At 39.7% G+C, this 15,675-nt stretch overlaps 1 protein-coding gene and 1 pseudogene across 1 annotated transcript in view; one reads left to right on the forward strand and one right to left on the reverse strand.

The window, feature by feature from the left end:
- Window positions 1-15,675, forward strand: part of nprl3 (NPR3-like, GATOR1 complex subunit) — an 82,886-nt gene that overhangs the window by 21,270 nt on the left and 45,941 nt on the right. The window contains 3 exon segments of the mRNA XM_039774708.1: window positions 6,417-6,491; window positions 9,449-9,602; window positions 12,326-12,407. Of these exon segments, the coding sequence (XP_039630642.1) occupies window positions 6,417-6,491; window positions 9,449-9,602; window positions 12,326-12,407 (311 nt within the window).
- Window positions 10,567-10,675, reverse strand: LOC120543459 (annotated as a pseudogene).

Consider the following 15,675-nt stretch of genomic DNA (forward strand, 5'->3'; position numbering starts at 1 on the left):
CCACTGCGCCACCGTGCCGCCCTGCAGTAATAATGCAATATATAATGCAGCAGCAAAAACATCAACTTGTGTATATGGCAAGAATTAAGAGATTATGAACTGTGCCATAGGTACCAAAAAGTAATAAACTGCACAGTGATCAATAGCTTCACAACACCATAGATAAAGACTAAAGTGACGGTGCGTGATTAAGTTAGATGTGCTTATCAAATGAGCAGGTAGAGTAGTCACAGATCAGATCAAGCGGATAAGGCCAGAACTGTGGCTAAAAGAGTGGAATTTCAACCTTTAGAATGCTTTAGATTGTTCTGTGCATTGTATTGTATAGTATTGTATTGACCCCCCCTTCTTTTTGACACCCACTGCACGCCCAACCAACCTGAAAAGGGGTCTCTCTTTGAACTGCCTTTCCCGAGGTTTCTTCCATTTTTTCCTACAAGGTTTTTTTTTTGGGAGTTTTTCCTTGTCATCTTAGAGAGTCAGGCTGGGGGGCTGTCAAGAGGCAGGGTCTGTTAAAGCCCATTGCGGCACTTCCTGTGTGATTTTGGGCTATAGAAAAATAAACTGTATTGTATTGTATTGTTCAGTTCATGCCTCTTACTAACTGTTTTACCGCAGGAAAGTCACGTAATCCTTCCATCCATCCATTTTCTAAACCCGCTTATCCGGAGCAAGATCTCGGGAGAGCTGGAGCCAATCCCAGCATGCACATGGTGCAAGGCAGGAACAATCCCTGGACCAGGGTGGCTTTACACCACAGGATAAAACACAACCGCACACCAGGGTCACTTTAGCATTGCTAGTTTGAAATAACAGGAAACTGGAGCACCTGGATATTGACTCTACGCAGGGAACACCTGAGACTTGAACTTGGGTCTCCTTGTTCTAATGTAGCAGTGGTACCACTGCACCACCTTGCTGCCCGCAAGCCTTATAATTTAAAAATAACTACATACATATACAGTACAGGCCAAAAGTTTGGACACACCGCCTCATTCAATGTGTTTTCTTGATTTTCATGACCATTTACATTGGTAGATTCTCACTGAAGGCATCAACACTATGAATTGAACACATGTGGAGTTATGTGCTTAACAAAAAAAGGTGAAATCACTGAAAACTTGTTTTATATTCTAGTTTCTTCAAAATAGCAGAGTGAAGGCAAAGGGGCCAACAAGTGCTAAACACCTCTGGGAACTCCTTCAAGACTGTTGGAAAACCATTTCAGGTGACTACCTGTTGAAGCTCATCAAGAGAATGCCAAGAGTGTGCAAAGCAAAGGGTGGCTATTTTGAAGAAACTAGAATAGAAAACATGTTTTCAGTGATTTCACCTTTTTTTGTTAAGCACATAACTCCACATGTGTTCATTCATAGTGTTGATGCCTTCAGTGAGAATCTACCAATGTAAATGGTCATGAAAATAAAGAAAACGCATTGAATGAGGAGGTGTGTCCAAACTTTTGGCCTGTACTGTACAAAAAATAAGTCCATAAAATGGATAGCTAGATACTTTATTAGCATGTTGCATGGAGGCCCAGACTGGTGTCACAAGTGAAAGAAAGCAAATTTGATTCCCAGCCTTAACACCGTCTTGAGTCCAGATAACATCTTTCCTGTGCTCATTTTGGTTGCCTCTCGTAAAGCAAAGGCAAACATATTACAATGACTTATAATGATGACTCTGTGTGTGTGTGTGTATGTGTGAGAGAGAGAGCGTGTGACCTTTGATGGACTAACATTTCACTCACACATGCAAAATCCATAAATATTACAGCATAGTGTGATGATTCCTGCTTTGCCCCTGGTGTTCTCCCTCAAAGGTCAAGACACTGGGTTTAAATCCTAGCCTGGTAAGAGTGTAAGGAGGACTTTGCATGTCTTCCTTATGTATGGCTGGGTATTTCTGCAGGTACTATTCTTTCCATGTCCCAAAAATGGGAGCATTAGGTTAATCAACCACTTAAAATCGACTCAGAATGAAGCTGTGTGGGAATCCATTCAATCACTGTGCAAATTATCAATCAATCAATCAATCAATCAACATTTATTTATATAGCACATATTCATACAAAAAAATGTAGCTCAAAGTGCTTTACAAAATGAATAGAGAAATAGAAGACACAATAAAAGATAAACATAAGTCAACATTAATTAACATAGAATAAGAGTAAGGTCCGATGGCCAGGGTGGACAGAAAAAACAAAAAAAAAAAACTCCAAAGGCTGGAGAAAAAAATAAAATCTGTAGGGGTTCCAGACCAAGAGACCACCCAGTCCCCTCTGGGCAATCTACCTAACATAAATCAGACAGTCCTCTTTGTATTTAGGGTTTTCATGGAAGGACCTGATGATGATGGTCACGTAGACCTCTGGCTTTCAGTCCATCAATGTTGGTGCATCAGGATGCTTTGAGTAGGTGGTGGTGGCGCAGGCCGCCACCACAAAGAAACCGGAAAAAGAAACAGAAGAGAGAGTTGGGGTCAGTATGGATTTTGGAGCCACTGTGAATAGTTATTATGAAGAATTGAACATACAGAGTATCAGTATTAAGTTAAAGTGAAGTTATAAAAAGGCCATGTTAAAGTAATGTGTTTTCAGCAGTGTTTTAAAGTGCTCTACTGTATTTGCCTGGCGAATTCCTATTGGCAGGCTATTCCAGATTTTGGGTGCATAACAGCAGAAGGCCGCCTGCCTCACCACTTCTTTTAAGTTTAGCTTTTGGAATTATAAGGAGACACTCATTTGAAGATCTAAGGTTACGATTTGGAATATAAATTATTATGAAGACCAGTACACCGGATTAAATGTGTAAATATCTATCATGCAAAACAGGTCCACAATGAGGAAAAAATATGATCCCAGCCTTATGGCATTATTGTTGCTGGTTTGAGTATTTCTGTAACTTTTCAAACGCACAACAGTTTCTACAGAATGTTCAAAGTCAAAGTGAACTTTATTGTCATCTCAACCATATACTAGTATACAGATAGATGAAATTGTGAAGTTCAGGGTCCACAGTGTAACAACATGACGTGCAAATAATAAATTAAAAATAGAATTAAAATTTAAATTTAAAATTAAAACACAAACAAGGCAAGACATTGTGCAAAGACAAGACAAAGTACCACCAGCAATATTGACGTGTAGTTAGCAATATGAACATTGATGCAATGTATGGTATTATGCAATCTAGATACATATAGTCAATAAATATGTAATATAATAAATAATATAGATAATACAGAAATGATCAGTGTATGATAATAGTTGTTGAAGACGTGAAAACAATGACAGGTCAGAATGTTTCACAGCAGAAGGATATCAAGAGTGTCGCATTACTTAAATGTCAGTATGGGATTTTCAGTTCTCCTCTACCTGCTCACTCGTCTTTGCAGGACAGTGGCCTGCATGTATAAAAGTTCTGTTTTTAGAGGTGGTTGAGGCCGTGTGGAAGATCCCAGGGGGTAGCATGTTGTTAAGGAGTCTAACAGCTTGGGGGTAAAAAAAAAAACTGTTGCAATAAACAAAAAACATCCAGTCACTGTCGCAGGCGGAAATGCCTTGCTGATGAGAAAGGACAAAAGAGAATGGCCAGTCTGGTTCAAGCCAACACAACAGCTATGGAAACTCACAAAACCGCTCTGTACAAATGTGGTCAGTAGAAAAGCTTTTCAGAATACACAACACCCCAAACCTTGAAGCAGATGGGCTTCGATATCAGAAGACCACCTCGGGTTCCAATCCTGACAGCCAAAAACAGATGTTATTACTATCTTAAGTATGTGCGGTAGGAACCTTACAAAGCCACAGTATATCCATATTACCTTACTACGGTGCAGCACTATGATATGTTTATAATCTTATCACATTACGTTGTAGTGTAGCACCATTTAGATGTATGAGGTGTCTGGACCCTGGCTTGTCGGCGCCAGTACCCTACCGCTGCACTTTCCTAACACAAAAGTTATGTGTCCAGTTGCCTTACCAACTGACTTCCTCACAAACTGAAGATGTTCTGTTTTATTTATTTAAATTTATTTGAAGCAGTATGTGCTAATGCTGTTAGAATAAAGTCAAATATAATAACCCCACTATGAATATTTTGTTTTCCTTTAATAATGAAGGTAACATTTCCTTACAGAGCTCAAAGTTCATACTCAGTATCGTGTCTGTAATTACAAAGCATCATTCATGCTTTGTTGATGGTCTGTGTTAACCATGAAGGCAAATAAAGGTGGCATCACACTCAATATTGACGGCTTTGTGTGAAGGTTTGGTTTTTGCCTGGCACATTAGTTATATGTTATATTATATTAGTTATATGCTTGTTGCAGTAAATTCATAGTAAAACTCACTTTATCCACTTAAATGTCACAGGAAAACAGAAGCTACCCAAGCAGCAATGGCCACATAACAGAAATCGGCCCTGAACAGGGCACACGCCCACACCCGCTTCTACAGGGACAATTTAGAGTTACCAATTAAGTTGACACACGTCTTAAGTTATTAAGAGAAAGATCTATATACAGTATATGTGTTTATTTGTTTATTTTAATGATCACATTGCTTTGTTGTATTTTTGCATGTTATTGTGGTTTGCTTTTAACTTTGCAGTATTTTTTGAGAGTTTGCAACACTTTGGCAAGTTTAATGAAATCACACAATATATAACAACAACAACATTTATTTCTATAGCACATTTTCATACAAACAGTAGCTCAAAGTGCTTTACATAATGAAGAATAGAAAAATAAAAGACACAGTAAGAAAATAAAATAAGTCAACATTAATTAACATAGAATAAGAGTAGGGTCCAGTCGCCAGGGTGGACAAAACAAACTCCAGACGGCTGGAGAAAAAAATAAAATCTGTAGGGGGTCCGAGGCCACGAGACCACCCAGTCCTCTCTGGGCATTGTACCTAACATAAATGAAACAGTCCTCTTTGGATTTAGGGTTCTCACGGAAGGACTTGAAGATGATGGTCACGTAGACTTCTGCCTTTTAATCCATCCATCATTCACACAATATGTGAGCAAATTGATCTGAAGTAGGCTGTTAGACAACTTGGCAGTATTAGCATTTGTAAGCCAGAAATAGGTCTAACAGTTTCAAAATGAATTACAAGGGAATGGATGTTTTGGTGGGTAGTGCAGCTGCCTCATGACACTTGGGCCGGGATTTAGGTTTAATTATTGGCTAATAGAGTACCTTTAATGTGAAGTTTAATTGGGTTTACTTTGTGGAATTGTTACTTTCGGGTCCTGTTCAAAAAGCGGACGCCACTTGTTTTTAAGTTTAGGCACCTACTCTAAATTGTTAAGATTAGGGACCCTGGTATACCTGGCTTTACCCCCACGAACCTTAAGTTCAGGGTTTGTAGTAGGGGTAGGCCAGTCTAAAGCAAACAAGAAGAAGGAGATGGCGTCCTCTTTTTGAACAAGACCCTTACTTTCTCCTGAAGTTCAAATACGAATTGTAAAGGTGGTAGGTGACTGTTCACTGGCCTTGTAAGAATAAAAGTGAGTGCATGTTGGTGCCCTGTCATGATCCGGCTTGCCACCCAGGGTTGATCCTGCTGGAAGTGTCTCTGGCATTGTGTGACTGTCTGGTGGGTAAAGTACTTTCAGAAAATCGATGGGCACATAGATAACTAATCATTTTATATTTGTTTATTATGCTACTCACCATATCACTTCATAATAATGTAACATTTTTAACTGTTACAGATGTAGTAATACTGTTTGCTTGTATTTTAATTTTTAAATAAATTATTTCAATTCTTACGATATTCTTGTAAAAATTGTTTTTCTATGTATTGGGCCCTTTAAAGAAAACAGAAAATGCTATATTTGTGTTAGCCCCATGTGCCAACTGATATTTTGGTCTGTTGTCTATAATGTATATACAGGGTGGTCCAGATCTAATTACGCAGATCCAGATCGTCCGGATGACTTTGATTTATGCGGGGACGATTCCAGTTCGGTGCGAAGACGATTCTTCATGTCGTCAGTTCGCACACTTCTCGATGGTCCGGGATTTTTCGGATGATGTAATAAACTTGATAAGTTATAGCGTAATGAAAATTGCATAATTAGATCTGGACCACCCTATACTTTATAGTATTATGCCTGGTTTTACTATTCTGTGACTTGCCTGTTTTTATTAATGTAATAAAAAGAAGCTGTCATTTATTATGATTTTAATTCTGGTAATTTAATAATTATAAAAAAAAATGATTCTAAAGCCTCAGTTTTTCAGATATCTGTGTAGGGGTCAGTGCTGCTTTGTGCTGTCATTTTGTGAAGTTGACAATTTTGATTATCAATATTAATGAATTATTACTAGTGATGTTTATGATTCTTCTTAATTATTAATAATGATTTTATTTTTTCACTTCTGATTGGTTCCTTTAGGTATCTAAGACAGACCCATCTCCAAAAAGAGAGATGCCAACCATGATTTTATTCAATGTGGTCTTTGCATTAAGGGTATGGACATTTTTATTTTTGGGTTGCTTGTGCTCTGAGTTTGTTGTTCTGTTTCCTGGTGTATGAAAATGTTTTATTTTTATGACGCCCATAAATAGATATCCGTGCATAAATGTATATGTTTTACAGATGCTGTCCTTGGGTTTTAGAGTTTTTAACTTTCAGATAAAAAAGAAAGCATCTGTGGCAAATGCATGGTATCTGCAGAAAAGGTTCTGCTTATTGTTAATGCTCATATATTCTGATGTAGGATGTGTTAATAATAGAGTCTTTTTTGGAGAATGCTATTTCTGCCCTCGAGCGAGTTATTTGTGTAAAATAAATAATGCTCTTTGAATATTTAATAATCTACATTTGAACTTTCCACTACCAGGTAGGGTGGGGTGGGTTGGCTCTGCTGTGTCCATTGTGCAGAGGTGATAACCGATAACCACGTTTCTGCCTTGGGTGCGGTACAAGTCCCCACATTTTCCAGTTAATCGATGCACAGAAGGCCGCCCACCCCTCATCACTTATGGCAGATTTTGTGACTCAGCAGAAAGAGACCAGAGAAGCAAGTGCTGAGTCATGTTTTGCCCCTTGTGCAAGCCAGATACGAGGAGTCCTGACCTGGCCACCTTCTGTGTTTAAGGATTACGGGCGGGCGTGTGTCTGTCAGAGGATTGTGTGTCTATCACTTCTACAAGACATATGCAAGCTTATAATTATCATTTGTAGATATTACTATTTCTAACATGCAGCAGTTTGGTTTACTTATGCCTTTAGTAGTGCAGAATGGTTTTGCATAGTAATTTACTGTATAATGTCTATTATAATATCCTTAATACTGTAGCATTGACATTATTAGTATAACAATATTGCAGTGTTTAAAACTTTTTATTGCTTTCATTTTTTGGGTAAATTTGGATATTTACTTAACTACTACTTGATTGTTAGCTTCCCTGTCCTCATAGTTTCCACCTTTGCATGCAGTGTGGCTCAAACAAACAAGTCACTGGAAGGTAACACACTCTTATTGAGTATAAATGAGTATTCTCACTTCTTTACACATGCAAAGTGCTTTTGGACTGTATTCGACATGCAAGTCACTATAAACAGATAAAGATTATTTGCTTGTTCAAGAATGCTTTAAGTGTTTCATCTAGTGATACCAGTTTCATCTCTTCCTTTAGTTCTTTTGTAGTCATTCTTTTCACCCGACTGGAAAAAAGGGGCACTCTGTCCTTGATAATCGCTCAGTCTGTCACCAAGCACAATCCATATTACAATGGTTTCTGAAATCTTCTTAAGAAATTAAATGGTGGATTAATAATAATAATAATAATAATGCATTTTATTTATATAGCGCCTTTCCCATGCTCAAGGCACTTCACAGAATTTAAGAAAGAACGGCAGGGTATGCAGTATATAGTATTGTACTAAGCCAGATAAATAAATAAAGAAGATTAAGACGGTGAATTCAGAGAAAAAGCCTAACAGACAACATAATTGATAATCCAGCACACACACACAAAGTTTACATGAACATCTTGACGTGGAGGTAAACTGAGAGAAGGGTAATAAAGGCAAGTAGAGCTAAATGCCTTCCTGAACAGATGAGTTTTAAAAGAATTCATGGAGTCAGCTGACCTGATTAATTTCGGTAGGTCATTCCAGAGTCTTGACGCCATACAGCTGAAGGCCCTGCTGTCACCCATGGAGTGTAGATTAGTGTGGGGCACAACAAGACTGGCAGAATCAGAGGACCTTAGTGGGCAGACAGGCACATTGTGATGGAGAAGGTCACTGATGTAGTTTGGCGCAAAGTCGTTTAAGGCTTTGTAGGTTATTAGTAGAATTTTTATATTCTGTGCAAGGGGGGGACAGAGCCGACTATACTTCCTTAGAAGGCTGGCATCCTTCAACATCTGCAATAAGATGCTGCAGATGTTCTACCAGACGGTTGTGGCGAGTGCCCTCTTCTACGCAGTGGTGTGCTGGGGAGGCAGCTTAAGAAGAAGGAACGCCTCACGCCTGGACAAACTGGTGAGGAAGGCAGGCTCTATTGTAGGCACGGAGCTGGACAGTTTGACATCCGTGGCAGAGCGACGGGCGCTGAGCAGACTCCTGTCAATCATGGAGAATCCACTGAGCAGGATCATCTCCAAACAGAGGAGCAGCTTCAGTGACAGACTGAGGAGACCCCACACTATGTGACTTCAGTTTCACCTGGGGGGTTAACATTATACAAAGTTAATGTCTGTTATACCTGCATTGTTATCACTCTTTATTTTAATATTATTCTTTATCAGTATGCTGCTGCTGGAGTATGTGAATTTCCCCTTGGGATTAATAAAGTCTGCCTGCCTGCCTGCCTGCCTGCCTGCCTCTCTATCTATCTATCTATCTATCTATCTATCTATCTATCTATCTATCTATCTATCTATCTATCTATCTATCTATCTATCTATCTATCTATCTATCTATCTATCTATCTATCTATCTATCTATCTATCTATCTATCTATCTATCTATCTATCTATCTATCTATCTATCTATCGACACAGGTAGCCAGTGAAGGCGAAGCAGGATGGGTGTTATTGTCTTGCCACTGCTGGTTCGTGTAAGGACCCTTGCAGCCGAGTTTTGAATAAGCTAGTGCTACGATATAAGATTAGAAGGGACACCTGCCAGTAGGGAATTACAATAATCGATGCGGGATGTGATAAAAGCAGGGACAAGTTTCTCAGCGTTAGAAAAGGAGAGGAAGGAGCGAGCACGGGATCTGTTACGGAGGTGAAAGTAAGAAAGTTTCTTAATGTGATTTATGTGGGCGGAATAAGAAAGGGAGGAATCAAAAATAAATTGTGTCAGAATAACTTCAAATAGTAACAGGCCGGTTTCCGTGAGCCCTTTTGTCATGTTATACAGCCTAATTGATCACAGGCAATAATCACATGTGCCTTTTGTTCCCCCAGGCAAATGCTGACCCCTCTGTCATCAGCTGCATGCACAACCTGTCTCGTCGCATCGCTATTGCATTGCAGCATGAGGAGCGACGCTGCCAGTACCTGACCCGAGAGGCAAAGCTCATGTTGGCAGCTCAAGATGATGTGACTGCAATTGCAGAAAGTAAGTTTTCAGGTAGTGTTTCACACAATCAGATAATTGTTAGACAGTGTAGATATCTTGTCTTGGAAATAAATTCCATGTAATGCCAGGGTCAGTGACACCGGTTCAGATCCACTAGAAACTTTGTCATGTGTTCATGTAAAGCCAGACATGGCTGCTCTTAGTCAACCAAGTGTGTAAAAGTTTAGCTTACAAACATGACAACTAGCATTTATCACATTGCAGGCTGTTCTGTCATACCAAAGTAATAAATAATGATGATTCTCACAATGTGATGTGCTTTTCTTTGTTAGTTCTGGTTTGTAACCTTTTTAATTTAACCTGCTTTGTTTAAGGGGCTCTTTTTTTAATATATGTGGTTGGGGAAGGTGCTAAATAAAAAATAGGTAACCATTAGAAAAGTACTAATATGCAGTTTGGTTTCATGCCAGGGAAAGGAATTAAAAGTGAAACCTTTATTATAGGGCAGAGTTGGACTTTACAGAGGGATCTCTTTGGCATCCATTGAGACAGTTGTTAGGAAATGATGTCTATAGAACCTTCCATTTAAACGCTAGTTTGTTTAAAAAGTGAGAGGGAGAGAGAGGTTAGGAGCACATGCTGATCCAGCGCATTGCCGCACCAACCACCTCTGGATCCCCAAATTAGGACCCGAGTGCAGCCATGCGACGGGTGACGCCTCAGCACCACACTAGTTCACATGGAGTGGAACCAGTGGGAGGTTTTTTTTATGGTGGCTGGAGTGCCAATTCTGCCACCAACCCCCAGGTTTTTCCCTGAAGGTTGGTGGGCCTACATGCAGGTTAACGTCATACCCAGGACGAAGCAATTTCAGCTTACGGGCCTTAAAGGCTCAGGGGCCCAACGGAGTAGGGTCACTTCGGGCATTTAAGGGATTTGAACCGGCAACCTTCCAATTACCAGTGCAGATCCCTAAGCCTCCGAGCCACCACTCCACTCTAACAGCTTACAGCACTCGGTATTCCCAGGCGGTCTCCCATCCAAGTACTTACCGAGCTCGACCTTGCTTAGCTTTCGAGATCGGGCGTATTCAGGGTGGTATGGCCGTTTAAAAAGTAAAGCCAAACTAAAAGAGAAGGGGAAACTGTTATGGTAGCTAAAGACCTGAAGGTAAATGTAGGAAGGACAAAGAGTGTTGGTTAGATGGAAAGGTGCTGGATGTGTGGAAAAAGTGTGAGTATTACCTTATAGTGTGTGTGTGTGTGTGTGCACAAGTGTGCATTAAAATTGTTGGAGACAGCTAACTGTTGGTATGTGGACGGCTTAAAGTAGATTCCTGGTGGTGTCATGGATAAGTTTTAGCCAGCGAGTGTTACCCTTATTGTTTGAAAATGTGAGACAGTGGTGCCTGGTACCAGTTTAGTAACTGTATATGTTGACATTGATAATGAAATCTCCTCAGACAAAGAGAAGAGCTTAGGTAGAATGCCCAGAGGGGACTGGGTGGTCCCGTGGCCTGGAACCCCTGCAGATTTGATTTTTTTTCTCCAGCCGTTTTTTTCTGTCCACCCTGGCCATTGGACCTTACTCCTTTTCTATGTTAACTAATGTTGTCTTATTTGAATTTCTCATTTTGTCTTTTATTTTTCTTTTCTTCAGTATGTAAAGCACTTTGAGCTCCTTTTTTTTTATGAAAATGTGCTATATAAATAAATGTTGCTGTTGTTGTTCAGGGAAAAAGTCAGCAAGTTTTTAGTTACCTTTGATCCTTGCTTGAGGTGCCAAAGTGGGGAATTTACTGGATATAAAGAGTTGCAGTTTGACACAGAAACAGGTGATCAGATCAAGAAAGAGGCTTAAAAAGATATAAATGAAATACAAGAAGATTGTCTCTGAAACCCGCAGATGTGCTAGAACACGGGTGTCAAACTCCGGTCCTGGAGGGCCACAGTGGCTGCAGGTTTTCATTCTAACCATCTTCTTCATTAGTGACCAGTTTTTGCTGCTAATTTAATTTCTTTTGCCTTAATTTTAATTAACTTGACTCGGGCCTCTTTGTTCTTGCTTTGTCCTTAACTGGCAGCCAAGTAATAGTGAGACACAAAACAAGCTGCCACATGACCAGCTCACCTGTGCCCATCACACAATATCTGAAAATAAAGAAAAGTGAAGGTCTCGGTAAGGCTGATCTCTCAGCTCACCAAAACATTTTGACAGTGCTGTGGCAGAATGAGAGCAGTAACAAGCCATGGAATTAAATAACGAGTTTAATGAACATTAAGAAAGTGACTGGAGTGAAATTAGTTGGAGTTGGCAGCCATATTTTACCTACTCATCTGTTGGCTCATTTCATGTCTCATGTCTGCTTGGCTGTCATTTAATGAAGAAAAGAATTGAGAGGAATGAATCCTTAAAAACAGAGCTTTTAAAATGAAGGGAAACATAAGTTAATTAGCAGTGAAAACTGATCACTGATTAGGAAAAGGGTTAGAATGAAAACCTGCAGCCACTGCGGCCCTCCAGGCCCGGAGTTCGACACCCCTGTGCTAGAATGTAAAAGGTTCGGGGGGGAAAATTCAGGCAGTATCTAGACAACCAGTGTAAACCTGAGTAGCTGTCATTTGTTGTAGCGAGTCATGGCCTGTACAGTCAATTTAGTCCCAGGCACTGGATACTGAAGTGGATTCCCTGATGTGTTGATGATTTGTAAGGAACTCACTTCACTTCTGATAGCTTTATTGTTTTTTTTTTTATGTGAACAGCTGATGGAAGTCCTCATTGTCCATTCCACAACATACTCCCCAAAAGCAAACTGGCCAGGGATCTGAAGGAAGCCTATGACAGGTAGACGCCTCAATCTGTTACGATTATTATTTTCCTTTTTCTCTGGCAGTCTTTTACACCATAAAGAATGGCCTTGGACACATTGCCTGGTTGAGATGATAGGAGCAGTGGGCACTGTGGTACAGTATAGTGGAATTTTTGTGCTATGCAAGGAAACCACTTTGGATGGTGATCACCTTTAAGAGTTCTACTCTATTTATTTATTAATTTATTAAATTGACACAAATGGGTGAAGGAAAATAAACCAACCTTTATAAATCATGTATTACTGATCTGTTCACATGCTGTTTGAGCAATAATCCAAATCTGTAAAATATTTTCACATAATGTGTTCTGCATCAGTACCATTACTTCAACTCAACCATCCATTTTCTAAACCCGCTTAAATCTTAGCAGGGTTCCAGGGGAGCAGTAGCCTATCCAAGCAAGCATAGGGCACAAGGCAGGAACAATCCCTAATATGGGTGCCAGTCCACCACAGGGTGAACACACGGACTCACACACCCAATTTACCCTCGCCAGTCCACCTAACCTACAGGTCTGTGGATGGTGGAAGGAAACCCAAGGACCCGAGATACGAGTGCCATCCTCCTTGTGCATGGCAGCCGCCTATAATTCAGTATGATGTTCAAAAATGTAAGTCAATCTTTAAAAAAATAAAAAGAAGTAAGCCTGTATGGTAAAATGGTTTATTAAAATGTGATGAAAATCAGGGGTGAGCTTGAAGTGAACAGGCTTTAAGTCACATTCTTGATGGAAGAATGTAGTAATAAAAGTTTCTCAATTTCATTCTCGGGTTAAATGTGGGACTCTAAATTCAGTCAGTCAGTCATTTTCCAACCCACTACATCCTAACACAGCGTCATGGGGGGGGTTCTGCTGGAGCCAATCCCAGTCAGCTCAGGGTGCAAGGCAGGAACTAACCCCGGGCAGTGTGCCAGCCCACTGCAGGGCACATGCACACACACTGGAGCACACATTAGGGACGATTTAGGATCACCAATGCACCTAACCAGCATGTCTTTGGACTGTGGGAGGAAACCCACGCATACACGGGGAGAACATGCAAACTCCACACATGGAGGATCCGGGAAGCGAACCCACAGGTCTCCTTACTGTGAGGCAGCAGCGCTACCCACTGTGCCACCCCGGGACTCTAAATTGATTCCTTTAATCCATTCTGTAAATGTCTCTATCTAGAGACATAATTGAACAATAATCGTGCCCTTTATTTCTAAAAAAAAATGTAGAAAGATGAGCACTATAAGCTTTTATCTTTTTTCTTCAGTTAAATTCAGTTGCTGGTTAAACTTTTGCGTCTCTTATGTCTAATTCACTGTGTCTTTGGCCCTTTGATACAGCTGCAGTGATGAGGCAGTATATAATAATAATAAGAATAATAATACATTTTATTTATATAGTGCCTTTCCCGTGCTCCCATATATACTGTACTACAACTCCGTAATCCATAAAGGCTGTTCATACGTGTGACTAATTCTGCATCATTGGCAGCCTTATGTGTTCATTGCAATGTGGCTGTTTTAAAATAAAAAATAACGCCTTACTAAAAATTTTACCTGGGAACTAACACCATCATTTTATAAATTATTTTAGCAATAAGAACATTTTTTTTTTTTTAATGTGGTACTGTATAACATGGTGACATTTTCTGTGGAATCCTGGCAGATAATTTTTTGCCTTAATAAAAGGATAAGGGTCTGTCTGTGTGTTCGTCCAGTTGCTGTGTCTTTGTCATTCCAGTAGGTGGCACATCATAAACAATAACGCTGCTTTTATGAATTTCCTACCAAAAGGCTGTGAGAAGTCAATCAAAATGACCCTTTTATTGGCTAACTAAAAAGATTACAATATGCAACGTTCCTTCTTCAGACAAGTTGCCTCGAAAGCTTACATAGTGTAATCTTTTTAGCTCGCTGATAAAAAGGTCATTTTGATTGACTTCTCACTACATTCATAATGGCTGACACGGTACAACACCCTAGTACAGTACACTACTACGAAAAGGCATATAATAGAGACATATTCATGACATGGTGCGCTGCAAATGTTAATGGTGACGTGTACGTTGATTCCTTAGATTTTAACCCATTTTAGATACGGCTAGTGATAGATTAAATCTACAACTATAATTCAAAATAAAAACAAAACCAATTATTTCACAGACACATGCAGTACACTCACACACACACACATTGTCATGCTTCAAGCAGTCATAGAAATTCTGAAAAAATTACATAATATTTTCTAGTGCTGTTTTGACAAAATGTCTAATTTCCTTTGAAATTTTGTAAAGGTTCTGAAAAATGAAAAGTAATTTTCACTCACAACAAACTGAGCGTGCATATTTTACAATATATCTGCACTGCCTTGGGTTCTGTGTGACTGTTGGTAGGGGAACGTTTCTTGTTTGTTGTGTGATTTCTTCCCCTCTGCCCACTGCCTTGCCAGCTAGCTAGTCAGTGATCACTCTCATCACCATGCCAGGCCAAATGCATTTTAGTGGCTTTTGCAACCTATGGAAAAGATGCCACTATGACATAGAAATGATGAAATTCCAGGAGGTACTGGCTGTGAGGTATACAGGGAGAACATTGATGTGAGTAATGTGGGTGAAGCAGCCCAAACATGTTATCATGTAAAGAGGAAAAATGTACTTAGACAAACAAGGAGGCTTTTTGAGATGCAACATAACTGGTAGATGTTCTTTCCTCCTTGCTTCAGAATAGCATAGCTGACTGGCATTATCATGACTACACTGAAGCTGCTTAAGCAAACACTAAAATCAATATCTGGTAATGAAGTATTGACTGCTGAGTGTTTGCGAACGTAAAAGTAATTTGATTTACACTATTCATACAAATTTACTGTACATATGTTTATATTTATTTGCTTAGAAGATGTTTTCATCCAAAGCAGGTTATAAAAGAGGTCAATAGAACTGAGTAAACATCAGTCTGGGAGACTCTTTAGCAACAAATGTTACAAGACAAAGTTACAAATTTGACCATCACAAGTAAAGAGCTCAGAACAAAACGCAAGGCCGTTAACCTATCAGCCAATGTCAGTTAGACAGAAATCCACTAAACAAGAGTCTTCAAAAGCTTCAGATTAAGGGAGTAGGATCTTGAATGAAGGTGAGCAGCTCATTCCACCAGGTAGGACTTAGACATGAAAAGAGTCCGGATTGAGATTTGATGCCACACAGAGGTGGCATCACCAGATGTCATTCATTTGCAGACCTTAGTGG

The sequence above is a fragment of the Polypterus senegalus genome, chromosome 13 (assembly GCF_016835505.1).
Source record: "Polypterus senegalus isolate Bchr_013 chromosome 13, ASM1683550v1, whole genome shotgun sequence".
Classification (NCBI taxonomy): Eukaryota; Metazoa; Chordata; class Cladistia; order Polypteriformes; family Polypteridae; genus Polypterus; species Polypterus senegalus.